Source organism: Patagioenas fasciata, chromosome 1 (genome assembly GCF_037038585.1).
Source record: "Patagioenas fasciata isolate bPatFas1 chromosome 1, bPatFas1.hap1, whole genome shotgun sequence".
Lineage (NCBI taxonomy): Eukaryota > Metazoa > Chordata > Aves > Columbiformes > Columbidae > Patagioenas > Patagioenas fasciata.
The window spans coordinates 788,041-811,828 of NC_092520.1; the positions used below are offsets into that span (position 1 = coordinate 788,041).

Sequence of the window (23,788 nt, forward strand, 5' to 3'; positions counted from 1 at the left end):
CGCTTCCCAGGGCGTCTGCGGTGGCGCCTTTTGCAGAAACCAGAGCAGAGGAAACGGGGCGAGCGCTGGACTGGAAAACAAGAGCAAGAGTTGAGCCTCCCCACATCTGCCGTGAACCCACCACATCTCTGTGTCACCAAAACAGCGACCGGCGCCACCGCAGCCCCTTCCTCCCGCTTCCCTTCAACCCCACATCTTCAGAATGGTACAGACAGACACATCCCGCTGGGTTTAGCGCAGCTGCCCCAGCAAATACGGAATTCTGCCCCATTTTACACCACGAGAGCCCTGAGCCAGTGCTCTGGAACAGCGTGGCCATGGCCTCCAGCTGCTGCAGGCGATGTTTAATCAGAAAAAGCCATCACAAGATACTGCTGCTCATTCCCTCCACATTCCACGCTTTATTGCTTTGGCTGGGTGAAAGGGTCCATGGTATGGTACATGAGTTCAATAAATATCTCAGAACTGGGTGATGAAGCCCCACCGCGCTAGAACAGGGACTGAAGTACACGGACAGGTACAAATGGATTAGTTTTAAGAGATTTTTAAACTAGCTGGGGTGGGTAAACGCAACTCTTGAAGGAGGCGGCGTGTGCGCTCCAGGCGGCTTTCGGGCCAAGGACGGCAGGAAGCCCATGGCCAGCAAACCGCGATGAATCGGAGCATTTACTAGAGAATAAACCCCATGGCAGCGGTTCTGCCGCTCCCTGGTCAGAACCGACCAGAACGCTGACCGGGCGGAGCGGAGAAGATGAACGCTCCGGGTAGCGATGCCCCGAGCACGGCTCTGCACCCTGAGGACGCTTTTTGGAAGGGGAAGAGGGGCCGGGAGGGCGAGGGGAGCGGGAGGAGGGTCTCACCGGCTGACACGCACGCTCCGGCTTTGGAAGCTCAGCAGAAACCGCCCCTTGGCCACCAGAGCGGCACCGCGAGCGTCCCGCGCGCCCCTGGCCGCAAAGGACACGCTGTGGCCAGGGCTGGCTCCTGCTCCCAACACGCCGGTCACAGTCTCTAGTGAACAACAAGAGTTGTCCCAAGTCCCCAGGACACATCTTTATGTGAGTGGCGTCGGCACTTTGTCCGCTCAGGAAAGTCCTGCCCATACAATTCAACGTACGACCGCGCGAGCGCACTGCAGTTTTCGGGAAGCCCAGCTACTAAAGCAATACGCAAACTGTTACGTCCCCTCCCCGCGCACCCCCCAGCCGGGCGGGGAAGCCGCAGCCCTCCAGCCATCACCTCCAGGTCCCGCGGGAGGGCTCGGGTGACGCGGGAGGGCTCCGCTGGCTCCGTTAGGAACCGCACATCAAACACTCCTCCCGGTTCTCCAGGGAGCAGACCATGGCCGCCTTGTTCCTCTCCTTCTCCTCCTCCTCCTTGTTGGTCTTCTCGCGCTCCCGGAGCTTCTCTTTGTTCAGGGTGAACTGGATGGGGTTGGCGGCGGGTTTTGTCCGTAGGTAATACATGCCCGTCTTGAGCCCCTGCGGAGCAAGAGCACGAGTCAGCTCGACGTTGGGCAAAGCTGGACCACCCAGGCCAACCTTGCCGAGCCCACGGCGCCGTACGGCCTCGCAGGGATGGGATTAATGCTACAAACACCCACAGCTTCACTGCTCGGGACAGATAACCCACTAACGAGACCAGATTCTTGGAAGGAAACAACCGTTTACCCTTCTAAGAATCGGTGAGACCAACTTTCCACGCAAGAACTTATCCACGATACAGCAGCCACAGGCGAAAACCAGCTACTGCGAATGTGATAGGAATGGCGAGAAAAACCAGAACTTGATGTATTAATTTAATCCAGATGAAATGAAATGAAACGAGGGTTGAACAGGATCCCCACCAGAGCAGGCCCAGATAAAAGTATCTTTCGTACACGTCTGTGTAGTGCTGCAGAACTCTCTATCTTGCTTTTGGCACAGATGCTCTCTCTGGGTTTGCGCCTCTGTGCACGGAAGTCCTGTCACATCATTAAGATGAGATGACAAAGTTCGCTCGACAGCTCACTTAAAACATCAAAAATACTCTCACTAGGGGCTGTATTACAACACCAGGGACTTGACAACTTCCCCATTCTACACTGTCAAAAACCAGTATTCACTCGTTGGTCAAATTCCTTCATTAGATGCACTTCAGATCTGTTTATAGAATTGAACAACGCTCCAATTTCAGGAATTCCAAAGAATTCCGTGCTCATAAATGGTCCTGGTGCCGTTCCCGCCCGCCGCCCTGTTCCCGTACCTGCTTCCAGCCGTAGAAGTGCATGCTGGTGAGTTTGCCGTAGTTGGGCTCGGCGATGTGGATGTTGAGGGACTGGCTCTGGTCGATGAAGGCTCCTCTGTCCGCTGCCATCTTCAGGATGGTCTTCTGGGAGATCTCCCACACCGTCTTGTACAGCTGCTTCAGGTCCTCGGGGATCTCGGGGATGTTCTGAAAACAACAGTTTTCCAGTGCAGCGTAACCGTGTTCACGTTCATATCCATGAAATCAGTTTCTTCCAATCGCTGGAACCTCAGCAATCCCAACTATTCATATCAATGAAACCAATTTCTTCCAATCGCTGGAACCTCAGCAATCCCAACTATTCATATCAATGAAACCAATTTCTTCCAATCGCTGGAACCTCGGCAATCCCAACTATTCATATCAATGAAACCAATTTCTTCCCATTGTGGGAACCTCAGCAATCCCAACTAGAGCTGCAGCTTTTTGCAGCTGAACACTATCACGGAATCCCAGTGTTCTGCATCCGAGAGCACCCGGGCACCAAGAAACTGCTGAACCAAAGAAACCTGCTGCACATGGCCAGCTGACGCTGGGGAATTGAGAGAAAAAGCTGTTTGCAAACAGACCGTTACTGTTTGGGCCTAAATAGGCAGGAGGTCTCCCAAAAGCAATCCGGGAGCGAGCACCTGCCCCAGAACTCCCGACGAGCGGGACGTGCTTTGCCAGCGTGTGGAACTCCAGGGGCGCCAGTCCCAGCAGCAGTTCGGGCTCCACAGTGGAGATGACTCGTCCCACACGGACTCCTCCATGTGTAACTGCTGCATCGGGATGTCACACACTCACTCAGCTCCTGCCTCACTCCCTGCCGTGAAACTGCCCCTTTAGGATGTTTGTGACAAACGGGAATCCGAACGTTGGTAGAGCCGGCACAAGGCAGCAGAACCACTTGGTGTTTGCTCCAGCAATTAGCAGCACATTTCCATCAGGCTTTGCTGACACAGGCAGGCTGCGGCAGGAACAAATCACCACCCGGATCAGAGCATCCCCTCCCGTTTCTCACAGAAACGCTGCTCGGCTCAGCTGCTCCTCCCCAGGCCGAGGCGCTTGTGCAGAATCCCTGTGCTCCCCCGGCTCCCCAAACCTACCTGGATAGAGCCGTTGTGGGCAATGATCTGGTTTTTCATCTCCTCGTTCCACAGGCCCCGCTCCGTGAGATCCTTCAGCAAGTGGGGATTCACAACCTGTGAGGGGCGAAGGCCAAAGAATGAAAGCACCGTATCACAGAATCACAGAGGTTTGTGTTGAGGGACCTTCCCAGCTCCCCAGTGCCCCCCCTGCCATGACAGGGACATCTTCACCAGCTCAGGGTGCTCAGAGCCCTGTCCAGCCTGGCCTGGGATGTCTCCAGGGATGGTTCAGCCACCACCTCTCTGCCCAACCTGGGCCAGGCTCTCACCACCCTCAGGGCAACAATTCCTTATATCCAGCCTCAATCTCCCTCCTTTAGTTTAACCCATCACCCCTTGTCCTGTCACAACAGTTCCTGCTCAAAAGTCTGTCCCCATCTTTCTTATGGGCCCCTTTTAAGCACTGAAAGGCCACACTAAGGGGTCCCTGAGCTTCTCTTCTCCAGCTGAACACCCCAGCTCTCTCACCTGTCCCCAGCAGAGCTGTTCCAGCTCTCTGCAACAGGGTTACAACAGGGACATCACAGACGTGAAAGGGGGTTTACGGGGCTCCCCCACACCAAGGACCAGATCTTGACTTACCAGAGCCACTGACCACAACACGAATTACATATAAATAATCATTATTATGTATTAGTACATAATCATAATTACATATAAATAATCATTAAGACTGGGGTCATAGAATCATGATAGAATGTCCTGAGCTGGAAGGGACCCGCAAGGATCATCGAGTTCAACTGCTGTCCCTGCACAGGACACCCCAAAATTCACACAGTGAGATATTCCCCTTGTCTCACATAAATCTCTTCGCACCCCAAGCCTGACAGTGTTCAAGGAGAGACCAGACAACGTCCTCAGACACACAGGGTGACCTGGGGGGTGTCCCGTGCAGGGACAGCACTTGGAACGGATGATCCTGTGGGTCCTTCCAGCTCAGGACACCCTGTGGTTCTCTGCTCGAATTGTTTCACACTCTTTCTGAAAGGACAGACCCCTCTGGATATGCAAAGCTTTTACACGACCTCCTCAGATGTACCCAGCACTGCACACGCAGCTCTGTCCTCAGGACTGTGCAAAGCAGCGTTGTGCTCGGTCACTCCCGCACGTTGGCCCTTTGGTAATTTCCCTAATCACCGCTTATTTAGCAAGTATGCCTGCAGGCCACCCTGAGGCCTCAGAAAGGATGTTTTTCCAGACAAAAGCAGCATTTCTTTATAATTTTATGTATTCCAAAATGGCTGCTGTGGAATGTGCAAAACTGCACTACTCCAGCGCGTAGTACGGGCTCCATGTTCCCCTTGGCTCTTGGCCATCAACACGAAGATGTAACCAAACTGAGTTACCCAGCGTGTGGCCCCCACCTTGTCTTTCCTGGCAGTGAAAGTCACCGAAGAGCTTTTCTGCTTTCTGTATCTTTCTGCGGCTGCCTCGCTTACCTGGAACTCCCCCGAGAGGACCCTGCGCGTGTAGATGTTGCTGGTGTAGGGCTCGATGGACTCGTTGTTGCCCAGGATCTGCGCGGTGGAGGCGGTGGGCATGGGGGACAGGAGCAGGCTGTTCCTGACGCCGTACCTGGGAACGGCAGCGGGGTTACAGAGGAAAAGGCCCAAGAACTGCACAGTTTGCTTAGATAGTGGCTGCAAAGAGCGTCAGCACGGGGAACTCTCGGCTCACAGCGAAATCTCACCTTCACGGGGCAACCTGCAAACCCTCAGATCACCCATGGCTGAAAAACAGAAGCTCCCCATAACTTTTAAGGTGGAAGCATAACTAAAGTCTTGGCTATTTTCACCTTTAACCAGAGGCTTCCCCGAATGATTTAGTCAGGAGAAACGGTGCATAGGAAAATAAACATCTGTCATGCACTCCGCAGCACTCAGGCAAAAACCAAACGAACAGTCCAAGAGGAGCCCGAGACCTCTCCACACACAACATGGACAGATTTCCTACATTTAAAAATTAGATCCGTAAAAACTGAACAAATTCATCACAAGGCCTTCGTGCTTTAAGGGCTCCTGTCCTCAGGATGTCCAAGGCTTCTCCCTGTCAGCTGGGGAAAGCGTTCCCAAGCCAGGCTGACTCTGTCACCACATCTGTTTAATTGGAACACAAACCACTCATGGGACCATTTGGGTTGGAAAATCCCCTCAAGCTCATCGAGTCCACCCACAACCCAGCCCTGTCCCTGCCCCATGTCCTGAGAACCTCATGTCCGTCTGTCCAGCCCTCCAGGGATGGTGACTCCAGCACTGCCCTGGGCAGCCTGTTCCAATGCCCCACAGCCCTTTGGGGAAGCCATTGTTCCCAAGTTCTGTTCTATTGTCCCTGATCTCCACTCTGCTGATGCACCCAAGATGAAACAAAAGCTCAGCTAAGTCAGTCTTGGGGTGAGCTCTCTCCAGTTTGTAAGAACAAAAATGAACACAGCCCACCCAGAGAAGTTTTGAAGATTTGCTGGAGTGGGGGTAAACACTTAAGACCATTTTCACGCTTGTGCACTCTCTTTTGAGTCACTCAGAGCACATCGAACGTATTTTACACGAAACACAACCTGTGCCAGAACACTCACTTAGCGATCTTCTCCTTCAGAGCCTTCCAGTCCCACAGGTCAGACGGGGTGACGTCCCACATGTCGTACTGCAGGATCTGAAGAACACAGGCGCGGGCCAAATCAGACAGGGCACTTTGCTCCACGTTTTCCAAATCACGTTGTAAGTTGATCTGTTATTCCTATCCACTATTCTCTACAATTCTCAGCGAAGCTCCTGTGTCATCATCTTACAAACAATCTTCTAACGGCAGTAGCAGGGACAGCAGCGCAGGCTGAGTCTTGTTTTGCTTTTACTGCTCTCTGCACCTCGCTTTAATTTATACATTTATACATTCCTTACTGCACGTGAGAAGCCAAAAGATGGAGGAAAACCTCAAACACCATTTGCACTGTTGCAATATCAGCAGCCTCAGGTGTTCCAGCCACACACCGCCTGAACCAAAGACCAGACACGGTCACGTTCTCTCCTTTCCACAGCTTTGTCCCCAACAGGGGACGGTTTGTACTCACCCCTTTGCTGACCGGAGATCCCTCGTAGGTCTCGTAGGGCCCCTGCTCCCTGGCCAGCTCGCAGCTGGCTTCCAGAGCCCCGTAGTAAATGGTCTCAAAGATGTGCTGGTTGAGGCGCTGGGCCTCGGGGCTCTCGAACGGGTACCGCATCAGGATGAAGGCGTCAGCCAGGCCCTGCACGCCGATGCCGATGGGGCGGTGGCGCCTGTTGGAGCGTTCGGCCTGCGCGACATTCGAGCAAAGAGAATCATCACCTTCCGCAGAGCCACACGGAATAAATGAGGCTGGAAAGGACTCGCAGAGGAGCTTCCATCCCTGCCCTTGCCTAAACTTCGATGGGCAACCCATCCTGCTGCAACAACCCACCTTTCTGTTTTCCCCCACTGCTTGGTGGGGCAGGAATTTGAGGCCCCAGATTAAGTCTGCTAGAAGCGATCGCTGATTTTAACTGCTCAACCTGACAACGGGAGCCACACTTTATAAGCGAACACTAAGAAGAGCAGACCCAGGAAGACATTTAAACTCCTGCGTCCAAACTGTACGTGCTAGAAAAATCTGAGCCTCACCAGGTTTGGTTTCTCACTTTGGATATTTGGTTATTTCCTCCCCAAACGCCCTGCTGTGCTGCTCGTGTCTGTTCCTGTCACACAGCAAACCCGGCCCCACTGCTCTCGACAGTCCCCAACCCTCTCCATGTGTCCCCTCCGGAAAGCACTCAGTGCACTGCCCAGAAACACATCAAACCAACAGGACTCGGTGACATCTCCTCAGAATCTTTCCAGGGTCCTTCCCTCTGTTCCACTTTCCACCCTGTTCTAGTGCTGTTCCGAGATTTACAGAAACCCACACGTGAACACAACCCCAAGCGCGGAACCAGCTCAAGGGGAGGTTTTTCCCACAACTGCTTCGCTAAGGAACCGCTCTGAGTCGCAGCTTCGAAAGTCACCAGTGATGGGTCACATCTGCAAACGGGTCGGTAATGAAACTCCCAACTTTTGGCCAAAATGGGTTTTCAAAATCCCTTGCTGATTCCTTCTGTTCACGGCTGAACTGGGATCGCTACGGGACCCAACTGGGATCGCTACGGGACCCAACTGGGATGACTGGGGAACCCTTTGTCACCAGCGCCCCAGCGCAGCACCCACCTCCGGCACCGGGTAGTAGTTGATGTCGATGATCTTGTTGAGGTTTCGGACGATGACCTTGGTGACTTCGGCCAGCTTCTTGAAATCGTAGGTGTGCTCCGAGGTGACGTACATGTTCAGGGCTATCGAGGCCAAGTTACAAACCGCGACCTGTGTGGAAAACACGGTGGAAACATTCACGGTAGCCAACAAAACCCATGCGATCTCAGTCCCGGAGCGCGCTCTCTAGCCAAAATACACGGAAACAAAGAACCAAGCGGCCTACAGGGCTGGAAAAACCCACTCCTCATTCCTGTGCCGTTGCAAAAAGGGTAACAACAATTGGAAAAAGGTTTAGAACATTCGAATAACACCATAAAAATGCAGCCTGGTCAATGCTGCTGCCCACCAGCCATCCTTCCAGAAACTAAGCCCAACCATTTCTTGCGTTACCAGAACCAGCAGCCGATCTCAGTGAGGTCCAGACTACATTGGGGCATTTGGGGAACAATTTTAAACACCAATATTATTTCCAACCCAGGAGAACTGAAGCAAGCTAAAATTTCTTGTGCAGTGCAGGCAGGATGGTTCTCCGTCTCTTCTAGGCTGCTCAGGACTTTATGAATATGCCAAAGAGCGTAAAGAATAACTAGTAGAAACTGCTGGTTTCAGTTACAACAGCCTCAAGAGCTTCATTGCACTAGAAACGCTCCGTGCTGTATTGGCACCAACTCATTTCTACATCTTCCTTCGCCTCTTTCAGCAATGCTGCGGTCCCAACGCAGCACATCTGCAGAGCACCAAGATCAGGCAGTTCACGGGGATCTCGGGGGGAATCGACCGTGGAACGTCGGGCTGGGGGCAGCGAGGCGTGGGTTTACTGAAGGGTTCTTACCCCAGCTCCCAAGAGCTCGCTTCTCCCTCGCCCTTTCAGAGGTTCCTTGTTTCACCCCAAATCCTCCACGGGAGGTGGAAGGGAGAGGAAACCCACACACTGGGTCAGCGGAGGAGCTGCAAGCACTCCAGAGAAAACATTCCCGCAGTTTTGAGCCGCCTCTCCCCTTCCCCAACCAGCCACATTCTAGAAATCAGCAACAGGAGCGGTCCCAGCGAGTTCCTGCTGTCCGCCCACCTCGTCTTTGCTGGTGTACTCCACGATCTCCGTGCACAGGTTGCTGCACTTGATGGTGCCCAGGTTCTGCTGGTTGCTCTTGCGGTTGCAGGCGTCCTTGTAGAGCATGTACGGCGTGCCGGTCTCCGTCTGCGACTCGATGATGGCGTACCAGAGCTGCTGCGCCTTCACCACCCGGCGCACACGGCCCTGCCGCTCGTAGCTGCAACGGGGAACAGGCGGTTTAGTGAATGCCAGGAACAGCAGGGAAAACCATCGTTTGAAACACAGGTTCTCTGGCGGGAACAACCCCGTTGGCTTCGGAACTGCGTGAACGCTGAACCAGCCAGATGTGGGCAGCAGGGTGTCAACACTGTCCTTGCTCAAAGGAAACACAAACCTTGCACTACAACAAAGGAATCTCTCACTGATACGGTCCCTGCAAGCAGGGATCGCTGCAGAATTGCCCCTCTAACAAGCTAAACCAACCGCTCGTCCGTAGTTCTGTCTGAGCGGGTCGCAGTTTGAAGCAAACTGTAAGCAGATAACCCCCGTCTTTGTCCTTTCATTGATCTGATACTGGAAGCACTGACCCCTCGTGAGCCAACCCCACAAAGCTGCGCTGCGGCTCCCACGCCAACCAGGGCGGCTCTGGGAAGGGATGGCGACTCCAGCGCCTATTCACTTCTCTTACCTCTCATATAGTTTCTCAAACTCTTCTCCCCAAACCTCATCCAGGCCAGGACACTCGTTTGGACACATTAAGGACCAGTCCTGCGAGAAGGAAAAATATTCAGAGAAAATCTTTAGGCGCTCTGTAAATTAAAGGAATTCAACTTGATCGGCAGATCTGCTGCAAGCAGGAACACGCAAACTAAACCTCCCGTCCCAAAAACCAGGACCCAGCTCTGCGCGCAGACACGGGGAAGGCGTTTGTCACACCACTCAGATTTATTTTAAAACGAATGAATTATGAGACCATTTATGACGAAAATGCACTTTCAGTCTTAAAACAGCTGGTTCTCAAGATAGAACCCATTTTAAAGCAAATCCAAGCAGCCACATGAAGATCAATTTATTTCAGATTTTGATGCTTTAAGGAAACTCCAGAGTGAAAATGTACCGTACCAGTATCAGCACATAAGTCACAGGCTGCAAGGTGAAGCAAAGAGTCCCACTGGAGCCCTCCAGCTCCCTCCTCTGCCTGCAGAGCCTGGTTCTCATAAGGGCTGCAGTGGCTTTTCCAGCCGCTCCTCCACTGTCCGGACAGCCCCGCGGCCCCTGGTGAGCTCCATCCCAGTAACAGCCCCATTCTGTGCCAGTCCGGCTTCTCACCTGGTTGGTTTCAACCCGCTTCATGAAGAGATCTGGAATCCAGAGGGCAAAGAAAAGGTCTCTGGCTCGCTGCTCCTCCTTCCCCGTGTTCTTCTTCAAGTCGAGGAACTCAAAGATGTCCAGATGCCACGGCTCCAGGTAGATGGCGAAAGCCCCGGGTCTCTGACACGTAAAACACGGTCGGGTTCAGAACAAACTTCCCTCGGAAACAAAACCTCCTCGGCTGCTCCTGAGCGCACACACAACCCCGCACTAACCAGAGCTTGGGTTTGTAGCCTTGTTAAGGCAATTTCCATGTGCTTTTTTGTGTTACTCGTTGGAACTGGGCCATGTTACTAGTTCCAGATTCTCAATTTAGTACCCAAATATAGTTCCACAAATCTTAGATTTACTTATTGAGTCACGTCTCCATTGGCCTCTGGGCCATCTGAAGACAAAGAACATGGGTCAAGCGGCTTTCTGCAGCCTGACACCTCAATTCACTGCTCAAGGAGCGATGAACAACCAGCGCAGGAGGCTGATGTAACACGTGCGTATCACGCAGCAGACGTACCAAAAATACACCTGCGTGACAGAAGGTACAGAGAAAGGGGAACACCAGAATATCAACCAGAATGGGGGGAAATGCCTGGCTTTAATTAAGTGCCATCTACAACCACTTTGTCCGCTCATTGGCTTCACTGGGTCAATCACAGAGGTGGAACCTCCCTCTGGCCCGAGGTTCCTGTCTCTAATTTAAAGCCGGTACCTTGTTTCCGCCTTGGTCCACGTAGCGGGCGGTGTTGTTGTAGACCCTCAGCATCGGCACGAGCCCGTTGGAATTGCCGTTTGTCTGCAAAGGCACAGAAAACCATCAACAATGAAAAGCAACCGCCTGGGGAGACCGGCCCACGTGTCCTGTGCGTCTTACACCCGGCTGCAAAACTCTCATGCTGCGAGCAAGGGGTTGACAACCCCAGTCAGGTTTTTGGTAGCCCCTTCCCCTTGTCTTTTTTTTGAATAGACAAAGATGGATGAATTAATATAGCAGCTACTGGTCCCAGAGTCAATAAAATGTACCTCCTAACTGCTTTTCTCCATATGACACAATCTAAAGGCTTTACATACGCTGCGACAAAAAAACTAAGCACACATTCACAGATGATTTTAAGCAGTCAGACCTAAAAATGAAAAGGGCTAACGCACGAGTCTCTGAGCACATTCCTAGGCTGCTAATGCACAAATAAGTTGGAATTGTCTGATCAGTGGATTAAGATCCTGGGTTTGGAAGGACTTCTACTAAGAAGCCAAAATGCCAAGGACAACCCTCCTTTTTGCCTTGGAGCCCACTGAAAAGTGAAGGACTGCTGAGCTAGGCCGGACCAACTACCTGCTGAGCCAGACTGGACTGGACTGACTGCTGAGCCGGACTGGACTGGACTCACTGCTGAGCCGGACTGGACTGGACTCACTGCTGAGCCGGACTGGACTGGACTCACTGCTGAGCCGGACTGGACTGGACTCACTGCTGAGCCGGACTGGACTGGACTCACTGCTGAGCCGGACTGGACTGGATTGACTGCTGAGCCGGACTGGACTGGACTCACTGCTGAGCCGGACTGGACTGACTCACTGCTGAGCCGGACTGGACTGGACTCACTGCTGAGCCGGACTGGACTGACTCACTGCTGAGCCGGACTGGACTGGACTCACTGCTGAGCCGGACTGGACTGACTCACTGCTGAGCCGGACTGGACTGGACTCACTGCTGAGCCAGACTGGACTGGACTCACTGCTGAGCCAGACTGGACTGACTAATTGGTGAGCTGGACTGACTGCTGAGCTGGACTGGACTGGATTGACTGTTGAGCTGGACTGGACTAGACTGACTGCTGAGCTGGACTGGACTGACTGACTGCTGGACTGGACTGACTGCTGAGCTGGACTGGACTGGACTGACTGCTGAGCTGGACTGGACTGGACTGACTACTGGACTGACTGCTGAACTGGACTGGACTGGACTGACTACTGGACTGACTGCTGAACTGGACTGGACTGGACTGACTGCTGAGCTGGACTGGACTGGACTGACTGCTGAGCTGGACTGGACTGGACTGACTGCTGAGCTGGACTGGACTGGACTCACTGCTGAGCTGGACTCACTCAGTAGAAGCCACATGGATCTGGCACCTGAAACACGGCCATTCTGTGAGAGCAGGAGGGTGCTGGGTGCCGGGGACACTCACCCCCGCGATGTAGCTGCCCGTGGCGCGGATGCAGCTCACGGCCAGGCCGATGCCCCCCGCAGACTTGGAGATGAGCGCGCAGTGCTTGAGCGTGTCGTAGATGCCCTCGATGCTGTCGTCCTTCATGCACAGCAGGAAACAGCTGACGGGAACAAACAGCTTCAGCGTACAAAGATTACCAAAAAATAAGTCAAAAAGAATTTGACCAGGGCTGGGCAAAACCAAGGGTACACACGGCAGCTTTAACACGCTACGCAAAGCAAATACATCAAGCAAAACTATAGGTTGCAAGGACGGTTTGAGAAAACATCACAAGCAACAGCTGTATTATTGAGAACTGTGTTGGCGAGATAAAAGGCTTTTAAAATCATCTCAACTACGCTTGCTATTTTAGCATGTCTTAGAAAACAATTAGCAGGACTCGTTTTGCCCTCTACAGAAGACTATGCGTATACATAACTTTTAAATAAAATATAACCACTTCCACTAGGTCTAGAAGCTGACAGAACCACAGAATCACAGAATGTCAGCAGTTGAAGGGCCCTGGAAAGCTCATCCAGTGCAAACCCCCATGGAGCAGGAACACCCAGCTGAGGTTCCACAGGAAGGTGTCCAGGCGGGTTTGAGTGTCTGCAGAGAAGGAGACTCCACAACCTCCCTGGGCAGCCTGGGCCAGGCTCTGACACCCTCACCCCCAACAAGTTGCTTCTCATATTTAAGCAGAACCTCCTGTGTTCCAGTTTGTACTCATTACCCCTTGTCCTGTCACTGGTGTCACCCAGCAGAGCCTGGCTCCATCCTCCTGACACTGCCCCTTTCCATATTGATCCCCAGGAATGAGTCCCCCCTCAGTCTCCTCTTCTCCAGCTCCAGAGCCCCAGCTCCCTCAGCCTTTCCTCACATGGGAGATGCTCCACTCCCTTCAGCATCTTGGTGGCTGCACTGGACTCTCTCCAGCAGTTCCCTGTCCTTCTGGAACTGAGGGGCCACAACTGGACACAATATTCCAGGGGTGGTCTCCCCAGGGCAGAGCAGAGGGGCAGGAGAACCTCTCTGACCTACTGACCACCCCCTTCTAACCCACCCCAGGTACCATTGGCTTCCTGGCCACAAGGGCCCAGTGCTGGCTCATGCTCACCCTGCTGTTCCCAGGACCCCCAGCTCCCTTTCCCCTACACTGCTCTCCAACAGCTCCTTCCCCAACTTACACTGGAACCTGGGGTTGTTCCTGCCCAGATTCCAGACTCTACACTTGCCCTTGTTCTAGTTCATTCCATTTCTCCCCGCCCAACTCTCCGGCCTGTCCAGGTCTCTGATGGCAGCACAGCTTCCAGTGTCACCACTCCTCCCAGCTTGGTGTCACCAGCAAACTTGCTGATAGAAACCTGAGTATTTTTCCCCGCAGATCAGAAATCAAGTTAAATTTGACAGCAGCTTCTCAAAACTTCATAAAGCTGCCACAGACACACAGCTGCTATCTTTAGAAGCCGCGACAGCGTTTCACTGGAACAGGCCCCGTCCCCAGGACGTTCTCTCGGCCAGCTGTGCGCCAAGGCGGCCGGGCAGGCGCGGTACCTGGAGAGCTGCGGGCGGTTGGTGCCGGCGTTGAAGAGCGTGGGGGAGGCGTGGGTGAACCACCGCTCCGACAGCAGGTTGTACGTCTCGATCGCGGCGTCGATGTCGTGTTTGTGGATCCCCACCGCCACCCGCATCAGCATGTGCTGCGGACGCTCCGCAACTGGCAACAAGAAGGCGAGGAGAAGAAGGAACATCAGTGTGACACGTAAACGTGCAGGTACAGAGAGGTCCTCGCAAGCAGCTCCAACAATGTGCAATGGTTTTCATAGAATCACAGAATAATCGGGTTTGGAAGGAACCTCGGGAGGTCTCCAACCAAACCTCCTGCCCCAAGAAGAGTCAGCTAAGAGAATCGCACTTTAAGCCGATACAGACAGTTCTCACCTTTTGAGTTGATTTTCAGCAGGTAGGAGCGTTCTAGAGTCTTTAAAAAGAGAGAATGCGTTTTAGTAGACATGCGGGTTTCAGTTTAAAACAAACAAAAAAATCCTATTAACTCCCAACTCAAGCACCTTAGAATCACAGAATCGTTCCATTTGGAAGAGACCCTCAAGATTATCAAGTCCAACCATAAAATCCATGTCTCTTATGCTGGGTGTCAAGGGAAACATGAGCCCTGCGCTCCACTCCTCCTCGTGTCACTGGCACAGGACACGAGGCGGTCAACGGCCACAGAAACCAGAGGCCACTGTGAGATGCCAAGGATTCACGCCCCGGATTACACCCGGATTACCTGCAGCTGCCAGGCTCAACGCTACCTCCCAACGCCAGTGAACCAAGGCTGGAGGTGAGGGGGCGCTCGCTCTCCACAACCCCATCCCTCCTCAAAAAATCATTAGTTACATTACAATAACGCTTTCCAGACAACCTGTGTTACAGTTGGGGTGTAGAACACCCCAAGTTACAAATACAGTGAGCCTACAGCCTTTGGAGCCTGTGCCGAACGGATTACAGCCACAATTACAGGAGGGGGTGTCAGAAACAGCACGGAAAAGCTAAAATGTCTTTTTTGGGTTATTATGAACCAGGTTATTTCCTCAAGGAAGGGTACAAGTTGGGAAGCTCCCAGCAACGCCCCGTGCGACCTGCTGGGCTCAGAGCCCCACGCCTACAATAGCGGAGCAGCCAAGGGGAGGCAACAACGCCAGAACAAAGCGCACGATTCATCCAGTTGGGCAACAGCTTTCTGCAGGTCCTCCTCGTGTTTTACAAATCCACTAACGTCACACCTACTCCAGTGCCCTTTTCCCAAATCTAGGTGATTCTGCAGTATTACCAGCCGTCCCAAAAGGCTCAGCCCAGGAAAAATAGCAAAACAGCAGTTTTCAGTGTCAGGAGCAACGTGCTTTTTACCTTGAAACCAAAATAGTTGTAGGAGAAGTCTCTGTCGTAGATAATGGCAGAATTCAGGCGCTGGGGGGAGAAAACACAGAGAAAAATTACATTTACAATCGGATTTGTTGTCTCACGTTGATGCCAATGCTGTTCAGCGCTTCTCGCCTTGTGTCTTGTGAAACAGGTATCGCTCAGAGCGCTTCTCTTGAAAAAAACGCGGTTTTAACATTATTTTCCCAAGTACAACACGCAATTGTTGGCTGCGTTTGACCGGAGTCAAACCAGACACCAAAAAACACCAGATAGAGTCAAAATACAAACGGGACCTCCCCAGAAGAGCAGAGACCTGGAACCACCTGAAACCAGAAGCCCGCCAGCACCTCTCCCTGCTGCACCCAGAACGACTGCTGCAGCAAAGCTGCTTTGGATCAAATTAATTAGTTGTGCCGATACCCAGGAAAATGGATTCTACTACAGAAACATCCTTGTATGACGGAAATTCCCACATCATCTCTTTTAAGCTCTCCAGAACAGAGTATTTATCACTTGCACTGGTTTCTGCACTGGCTTTTTTGTCCTAAACCAGACAAAGCTTACTCAAAAATAATAAAAATAAATTATCTGAACTATTTGCTGAATATTTAAAGCTTAGAAGTAGAAAGGATAAAACAAACCAAACCAGTTACGTACATCTTTGTTGGCCAAAACTATGTCTAGAGTCTCTTTGGAGATCATGGGCGAGTGCTTCCCGTTGTGAGGGTTGACGTAGTTGTAGAGATCGTCCATCACGTCTGCGACAGAAAGGGGATCAAGAACATCCGCAGAGCTCGACACGCGCGGCCCGACGTGTGCGCTCGAGGACCGAGCAGGCAGCACCACCCGCCCTCTAAAATTACCCCTCCAGCTCCACAAACATGCAGCTTTTCTTCCACCTGCTGTTACTAATCGGTTAACCTTACAAACGGCGCTTCTCTTACAAGTTCTTTTAATAGAATTTATAACATGTAATAAATGGGAAAGGAAGCGCCGCCTAATTTCAGGCAGTTACATTTTTCACCCATCCATTTGTACAGACACTTCTCACAAAGCAAGCAATTTTGCTTTCCTTGTGACGTGCCTAGAACTCCTGGTTTTCATCTCCATGGCATTTTTAGTGAGCCTGGGTACTCGCTAACATCTCCTTGAGCAAGATTTCCATAAACGCACCCCCTCGAGCTCCCACTCCCGCTGTGCCTAAGTGCTGCCCGAGCGCCCGCGGAGCGACTGACCGCTGAAGACTTTCTTGGTCTCCTTGTGCAGGTTGGAGACGGCGATCCTGGCCGCCAGGATGGCGTAGTCGGGGTGCTTGGTGGTGAGCGTGGCGGCCGTCTCGGCAGCCAGCGTGTCCAGCTCCACGGTGGTCACGCCGCTGTACAGCCCCTGAATCACCTTCATGGTGATCTGGGCCTGAAACAGGAGAGTTCTGGAGGTTACCTGCCTGTTGCTGGGAAAAATATCCTGGTGTTTCGGCCATTGAAGATGTGAGATACGCTTCACTATAAGCAGTGCTGTTCGCCGTTTGAATAGAAAGTAAATTTAAATATCAAACACTCTTGGGAGTACTGAGTCCTAAAATTGTAGAGTAATCCTGGGGCAGAGGGGAGAGCGAGGAAAGAGTGAAAAAGCAGAAACTGTCAATGCAAAACCATTAACAGTTTTTTCTCTGCAGACACTCTCCTGAAGGCTTGAATAGAGCAGCGAAGTTCACAGGGAGAACAGTCAGATTAAAACAGCGTCTGTTTGCACTGGGCCCTTGTGGCCAGGAAGGCCAATGGTACCTGGGGTGGGTTAGAAGGGGGTGGTCAGTAGGTCAGAGAGGTTCTCCTGCCCCTCTGCTCTGCCCTGGGGAGACCACCCCTGGAATATTGTGTCCAGTTGTGGCCCCTCAGCTCCAGAAGGACAGGGAACTGCTGCAGAGAGTCCAGCGCAGCCACCAAGATGCTGAAGGGAGTGGAGCGTCTCCCGTGTGAGGAAAGGCTGAGGGAGCTGGGGCTCTGGAGCTGGAGAAGAGGAGACTGAGGGGGGACTCATTCCTGGGGATCAATATGGAAAGGGGCAGTGTCAGGAGGATGGAGCCAGGCTCTGCTGGGTGACAACCAGTGACAGGACAAGGGGCAATGGGTGCAAACTGGAACACAGGAGGTTCTACTTAAATATGAGAAGCAACTTGTTGGTGGTGAGGGTGTCAGAGCCTGGCCCAGGCTGCCCAGGGAGGTTGTGGAGTCTCCTTCTCTGCAGACATTCAAACCCGCCTGGACCCCTTCCTGTGGAACCTCAGCTGGGTGTTCCTGCTCCATGGGGGGATTGCACTGGATGAGCTTTCCAGGGCCCTTCCCATCTCTGACACTCTGGGGTTCTGTGATTCTGTGAAGTTTTGAAACTCCAAACGAAGCTTGGCTTTATAAGGGCCTGGACACACTATGCTTAAAATCATTTCATGACGAGAGAAAAAAAGAAAACCCAACCCTGGAGGGGATCCAGTGGCTTTTGCTCATGACTTAACCTCGTCTTCATCGGCCAGGTGGGAACTCTCACAGGAAAAGACATTTATTACATCCACCATCTTGAAAGTATTTTCTGCTTTTCTCTCAGGCATTTAGCACTGAGCACTACAAGAAAGGGCAGGTTCTACACTGCAGGAGAGATCTGACGTGAAAACAGATCATTAGATCTTGGGGATGGGAAGAGCCTATGTTGGCAAGTCGAAATGAACAGACTGGGTCCGCAGATCTGCGCATAAATCCTGCAGTGAGCTGTGGATCCAGGAGGGAGCCGTGGATCCAGGAGGGAGCCGTGCTCTGCGCAGGCTTTGCAAGGAGGAGCTTACAGAGGCAGGATCTACACACAATCCAAATCTTACACAGCTCAAAAAAAGCAAAGTAGGGATATTATAACGACAGGGGGTCTGTTGGACAGAAAGGGCATCTTGTTTTAGCAAGAGCAGCTTTCCGTATCGTGTTGCTCCAGCTGTGCAGATTGAAATTGGGAGTGATCTACCACAACCACAGTATGCGAGTTGGAGCAAACAATGATGCCTTTTTTAAGCACAAGCTCAATCGCTTCAACAATGTTTCAAGCAAAAGCAGTTTAGAGCAGGTAAACTGATTCTCCCTCCACCACAGTCTCAGAATCTATATCTGTGAGGGTAAAAAAAAGCAACTCAGAACATGAACAATGATGAGTGACCATGAACACATTGCGAGTGCATTTTACAAGAGTTCTCGCACAAGCCATTAGTTGGCTTTTGCCACATGCAATAACTGGGTAACACCCGCTCCCTGCCGCTGGCTCCCAGCAGATCACAGAGGCAGAGAACAGGACAGCAGGACAAAGGACAGACTCACGGGATCCACAAAGTCGGCGTTGAGCCCGTAGCAGAGCTTCTGGATGCGCGACGTGATCTTGTCAAACATGACGCGCTCCTGGCGTCCATCTGTGGAGAAGAGGTCGCTGTTATTACAGCTGCTCCTGTTACCATGAAGAACCAGTTAAGCCCAGCGTCCTCCTGCCCAGCACCTCGCACACCGAGCCAGCGCTTGTCCGGGGGAACCCGGGCTGGGAATCACCAAGGAGAAACTGCTGAGGTTCTCTGAGATGTGACCCCCGCGCCCTCACGTTCACGATCTGCTACACGCGGGGTCCCTCGTGCAGAGGCGCAGGTCTTCGTACACCAAACAAAATAGGACAGGGAGCTCACCCCACTTAAATGGGGGACAGAGACTTGTGCCCCAGGGCATGGGTTCTACCTCAGAAGAGGGGAAGGGAGCCGGTCCCCACTGGTCCCACAACACGCAGGGACAGGAGGAGCAGCCCTAAGGCTCTCCTGCCATTTGGGGTCCCCGTTTCCAGGCCAAGGAACCATCCCAGGCCAGGCTGAGCAAGCTGAGCGGGTGAAGATGTCCCTGCCCATGGCACTGGGGAGCTGGGAAGGTCCTTCAACCCAAACCATCTGTGATTCTGTGATTTACCCAAGAGCTGATACTACTGGGGGGCTGGGGGCACCTCCTGTGACCCCAGGGGTGGGGACCAAGCCCAAAGCTCCTTGCCATGGCTGGGGAGTCTCCCAAAGCAACCTGAGGGGTCTCAGCTCTTGATACCATGGGGGGAGCTCCCTCCTTCCCTCCCAGGTCCCCCAGTACAGAGGGGGTGCTGTCCCCTCCCGCTGGGTGCCAGGCAAACCACCCTCAAAGTGGAGAGAATCCCATCCTTCCACATTTGAGGGGAGCCCCCCAAAACAGAGGGGGGTCCCATCTGCTCACGGTAGGTGCCAGGAGAGGGTCCTTCAAATGCAGGGGGGTCCTGTCCCCTCACAGCAGGGCCATGAGGGACCCCCAAAGCGGAGGGAATGCCGTCCTTCCACATTCGGTGCCACGAAACCCCCCGCCCCCAAAACAGAGGGGGGTCCCACCTGCTCACTTTGGGTGCTACCGCACACCAGAGTCCATGAGGGGACCCCCAAAACAGAGGGGATCCCATCCCCTCCTAACAAGGACATGAGAGGACCCCCCAAAATAGAGGGGTCCCATCCCCTCATACCAGGGCCATGAAGTGACCCTCCTAAAACAAAATGGTCCTGTCCCCTCACACCAGGGCCACGGGAGGGGCCCCTCAAAGTACCAGACATCATGAGAGAAGATCCCCAAAACAAAGGGGTCTTGTTCTCCCACACCAGACGCCATGAGGACCCCCAAAGCAAAGGGGTCCCGTCCCCTCACCCCAGGCCCATGACAGGGACAGCCCCCCACACTCCCCGCAGCGCGGGGACCCCCCGGTGTCCCCTCACCCCGCTTCACGACGTGCATGGCGGCGGTCGCGTCCCCAACGGCTCCTGAGCGCCAAGCGCGGTCCCGGCGCTTCCCGCTCCCGCCAAGCGCGCTGGCCCCGCCGCGCCGCCGTAGCGCCCCGCCCCTCTGACTGAGGCTGCGGGAGACATCTTGCCTCCGGGCACCGGCTGCTTCTGTGCCGCCTTCCCCCACCGGCACGGCCTCAGCGCAGCCTTTCACCGCTAGCGGAGACCCATCCCGTCCTTCATCCCCACTGCCCTCCCGTCTCCTCCCGGGAAGCACCACGCCGCCAGGGCAGACCGCGCCGCCTGCCCGCTTCCAAGATGGCGGCGCAGCCCGCCTCCCCGTGGCGGGACAGGAAAGGGCGGGCCGCGCCGGCGGCAGGGCGCGGCGTACGGAGCCCGCGAAGGGACAAAACGCCCTCGTCCTGCCCTAAGCAGTATAGCGATAACAATGGCAGTTATTATTACAGTAAAGCGAGGTCCGGACATAACATCTAACGCGATCTGACAAAGGAGAGGCAGCCCCCTTTCTGCCCTCACCCCACACAGAATGGCGCTCCCCCTGTGCCCCGCATGGCGCCCAGCCCAGGCGCACCTCCCGCCACAAAGACTGTTTGGGATCTCAGAAAGCCCACAGCCACCCTTCAAACATCAGGACTGACAATGGTGATGAGGGGGCGGCCTCCCCGTGTCCTCACCGGGGTGAGCCCGCTCCAGCACCCGTGGGCAGCCACCGTCCCCTCTGCAGCAGTTGTTCTCGAGACGTCTGTGTCCAAAAAACACCCAAAGTGCTGCTGAGGTTCATGCACGTAATCCAGCCCCAAACATCGGTAGGTCCTCTGCAGGCCTTCAACAATCATCTGAAAGGAGGCTGAAACATGGAGGGTGGCGTTCTCCCCAGGATCAAGCGCCAGGAGCAGAGGGAACGGCCTCGAGTTGCGCCAGGGGGGGTTTGTTAGCAATCAACCCATAGTCCATAACCCAAAGTCTGCACCATCCTGTCATTCCTAAAAAGGATCTTAATTCATGTAAGTTTCGTGGTTCTGAAGTAGCACAGATAGCATGCACATTACTTTTCAATACTTTGTACCCATTCATTCCCCATTGGTTCAGTATTTCAATCGTTATGTGGATGCAGAGTTCTCGTGTCTCAGTCACGATCAAAATGTCATCCACATATTGTAGCAACAGGCACCGTTGTCGAGGGATCACGACGTGGCCTTTCGTAGTCCATTCCTCGAGGTCCTTGGCCAACTGATTTCCAAAGATGGTTGGGCTATTCTTGAATCCTTGCGGAAGACGTGTCCAGGTTAACTGAGTTTTCCTTCCATTGTGTGGATTTTCCCATTCAAAGGCAAATAGCTTTTTGCTTTCCTGGTCGAGGGGTATGCAGAAGAAGGCATCTTTTAAATCAAGTACAGCAAACCATTTATATTTCTCCTTCACAGATGTTAACAAGGTATATGGGTTTGCAAATACCGGATAAATGTCCTTAGTGATCTGGTTTACAGCCCGCAAATCTTGGACTAATCAGTAACTACCATCGGGCTTCTTTACTGGAAAAATTGGAGTATTTTATTCTGATTCGCATTCCTCTAGAATTCCATATCTCAAGAATTTTTTGATTAGAGGCACTATTCCTAACCTAGCTTCTAGTTTCAGTGGGTACTGCCTCAACTGTACTGGCCTGGCATCTTCCTTTAATTCCACTTTTACGGGCTGGGCTGTTTTGGATTTCCCAGGTGTGTCAGTCGCCCGTACCGTGGGGATCACCGCCTCCTCCACAGCTTGTGGTATTTCCACTACCGGCTTTTCTGTTAATAACAGAATTTGTCCTACCTTAGATTCTGGAATTTTCATTACCAGGTTTCCATTCTCGAATGTTATCACAGCATCCAATTTGGTCAATAAATCCCATCCTAGAAGGGAAACTGGACAATCTGGAACATATAAGAACTCATGGGTTAATTCCTTTTCTCCAAAACAGAGGTCTAAGGGTTGCAGGAATGGCCGTACTTCTTCCCTCCCTGTGGCACCAACAATCGTTGTTGTTTTATGACCTATTGTTCCCTGTAAGGAATTTAGCACAGAATAAGTAGCCCCTGTATCCACTAAAACTCTCACATCCTGATCCCCCACTTGTATCGTCACCAGGGGCTCCTTACTCTGGGTATCTGTTCTTGTGCTGCCATATAGTCAGCTGTTGTTATCATACTCTCCTAACACCATAGTTTGTATTGCATTCCCTGCTGCACTTGGTACCTGACTCGTGGAGCCCAGATGGTTCGGGCATTCATTTTTCCAGTGTCCTTCTTCTTTACAATAAGCACATTGATTTATACCAAGCTTTACAACAGGTCTTAAAGGAGTTCCCTGAACATTCCGAAAACCGCGCCCTCGGCCGCCTCTAGTTCCTGTGCCACGGACTCCCATTCCTATTCCTATTCCTCTACCTTGCCCTTGGACCAGGGCTAACAAGTCTTGCTGAGAACGCCTCGACTGTTCCTTTTCTCTATCATTATAAACTTTCCAGGCTGTTTCTAACATAACATCCAGATCTCGTAGTTGTGCCCCCTCCACTTTCTGTAATTTCTTCCGAATGTCATCCTGAGACTGTCCCAAAAAGATTAAAGCCAACTGAACCCTTGCTTGTTCGGTTTCAATATCTAAATCCGTATATCTCTTTGCAGTTTCTTTTAATCTTTCTAAAAAGGCTGAAGGGGATCCATTCTTTTCCTGTCTAACATTATACAATTTTGACCAATTCATTTGTTTTGGCGTAGCAGTCTGAACACCGATCAATAACCAGTCCTGATACCTCCGGAGGCGAAGCTGACCACCCCCAGTATTATAATCCCACCGGGGATCCTCTTTTGGGAAATTTTCATCAACATTGCCACCCACTATTCCATTCCGAATATCCTCCCTGACTTTATCTCTTGCTACCCGTACAACCATATCCTTTTCTGTAGAATCCATTAATGTGTCAAGAATCACTTGTAAATCATCCCAATCGGGATTCTGCGTTTTAATTATCATTTCAATTATCCTTGCAACCTTGTCCGGGTTTTCCCGGTGAGGACCAGCTGATTGTTTCCAGATCATTAAATCTCCTGGCGAAAACGGGATTTTTACATAAACCGGCTCTCCCCCCACTCCTACCGCTTGTCTCAGGGGTGCTATTACATTTGGCAGCCCACCCCCCTTTTGGGCTTCCTTTCCTCTGTTCCTAGTCCTGTGGGATATTGGTGTAGTTGTTACTCCTTTTACACCGGTTGCTGCCCCCTCATCCCCACTGGAATCCATATCACTTTCAGTAAGACGCACAGGTGCCGAGGGTTTAAGGGGTTTAGGTGCAGAGGGTTCAATTTCTGAAGGCGCAACGTCTAAACACGGCAGATCTAAGGCGTTACCACAGCTGCTTTCTATCGCCAAACACATCATGCATTTCTTTTCCGCCGTACAGCCCATACATTTTTCATTAGTACCGCTCCTCCACACTAACATTAACTCACATTCCTTCCTCCAGTCCTGTTTTTGTACAAGATAGAAAAAGAGATCCACGTACTGTACCTCATCCCATTTACCTTCCCTTTGACAAAACCTCATTAATTCAACAATAGTTCCAGGTTCTAAAGTACCCTCTGGTGGCCACCGTACTTCATTAGGCAAGTCATACTCAGGCCAGCAGTGAGTACAATATTCAATTAGTTTCTTTTTACTCATAGATTGTCCAAATCCAGCCTCCTTCCAATGTTTCAACAAACAGTCCAAT

General features: G+C 52.4%; 1 protein-coding gene across 1 annotated transcript; it reads right to left on the bottom strand.

Moving 5' to 3' along the window:
* Positions 1–372: 372 nt before the first annotated feature.
* RRM1 (ribonucleotide reductase catalytic subunit M1) lies at positions 373–20,150 on the bottom strand. The gene is made up of 19 exons (XM_065834267.2): positions 20,011–20,150; positions 18,572–18,660; positions 16,457–16,634; positions 15,879–15,979; positions 15,207–15,266; positions 14,238–14,277; positions 13,851–14,013; positions 12,276–12,417; positions 10,799–10,882; positions 10,051–10,212; positions 9,410–9,489; positions 8,737–8,938; positions 7,626–7,775; positions 6,481–6,702; positions 5,989–6,065; positions 4,856–4,991; positions 3,375–3,470; positions 2,245–2,433; positions 373–1,481 (listed from the first exon to the last, which is right to left on the bottom strand). The coding sequence occupies exons 1-19, from the start codon at positions 20,027–20,029 to the stop codon at positions 1,293–1,295; spliced, it is 2,379 nt and encodes a 792-aa protein (XP_065690339.1). The 5' UTR covers positions 20,030–20,150; the 3' UTR covers positions 373–1,292.
* Positions 20,151–23,788: the final 3,638 nt, after the last annotated feature.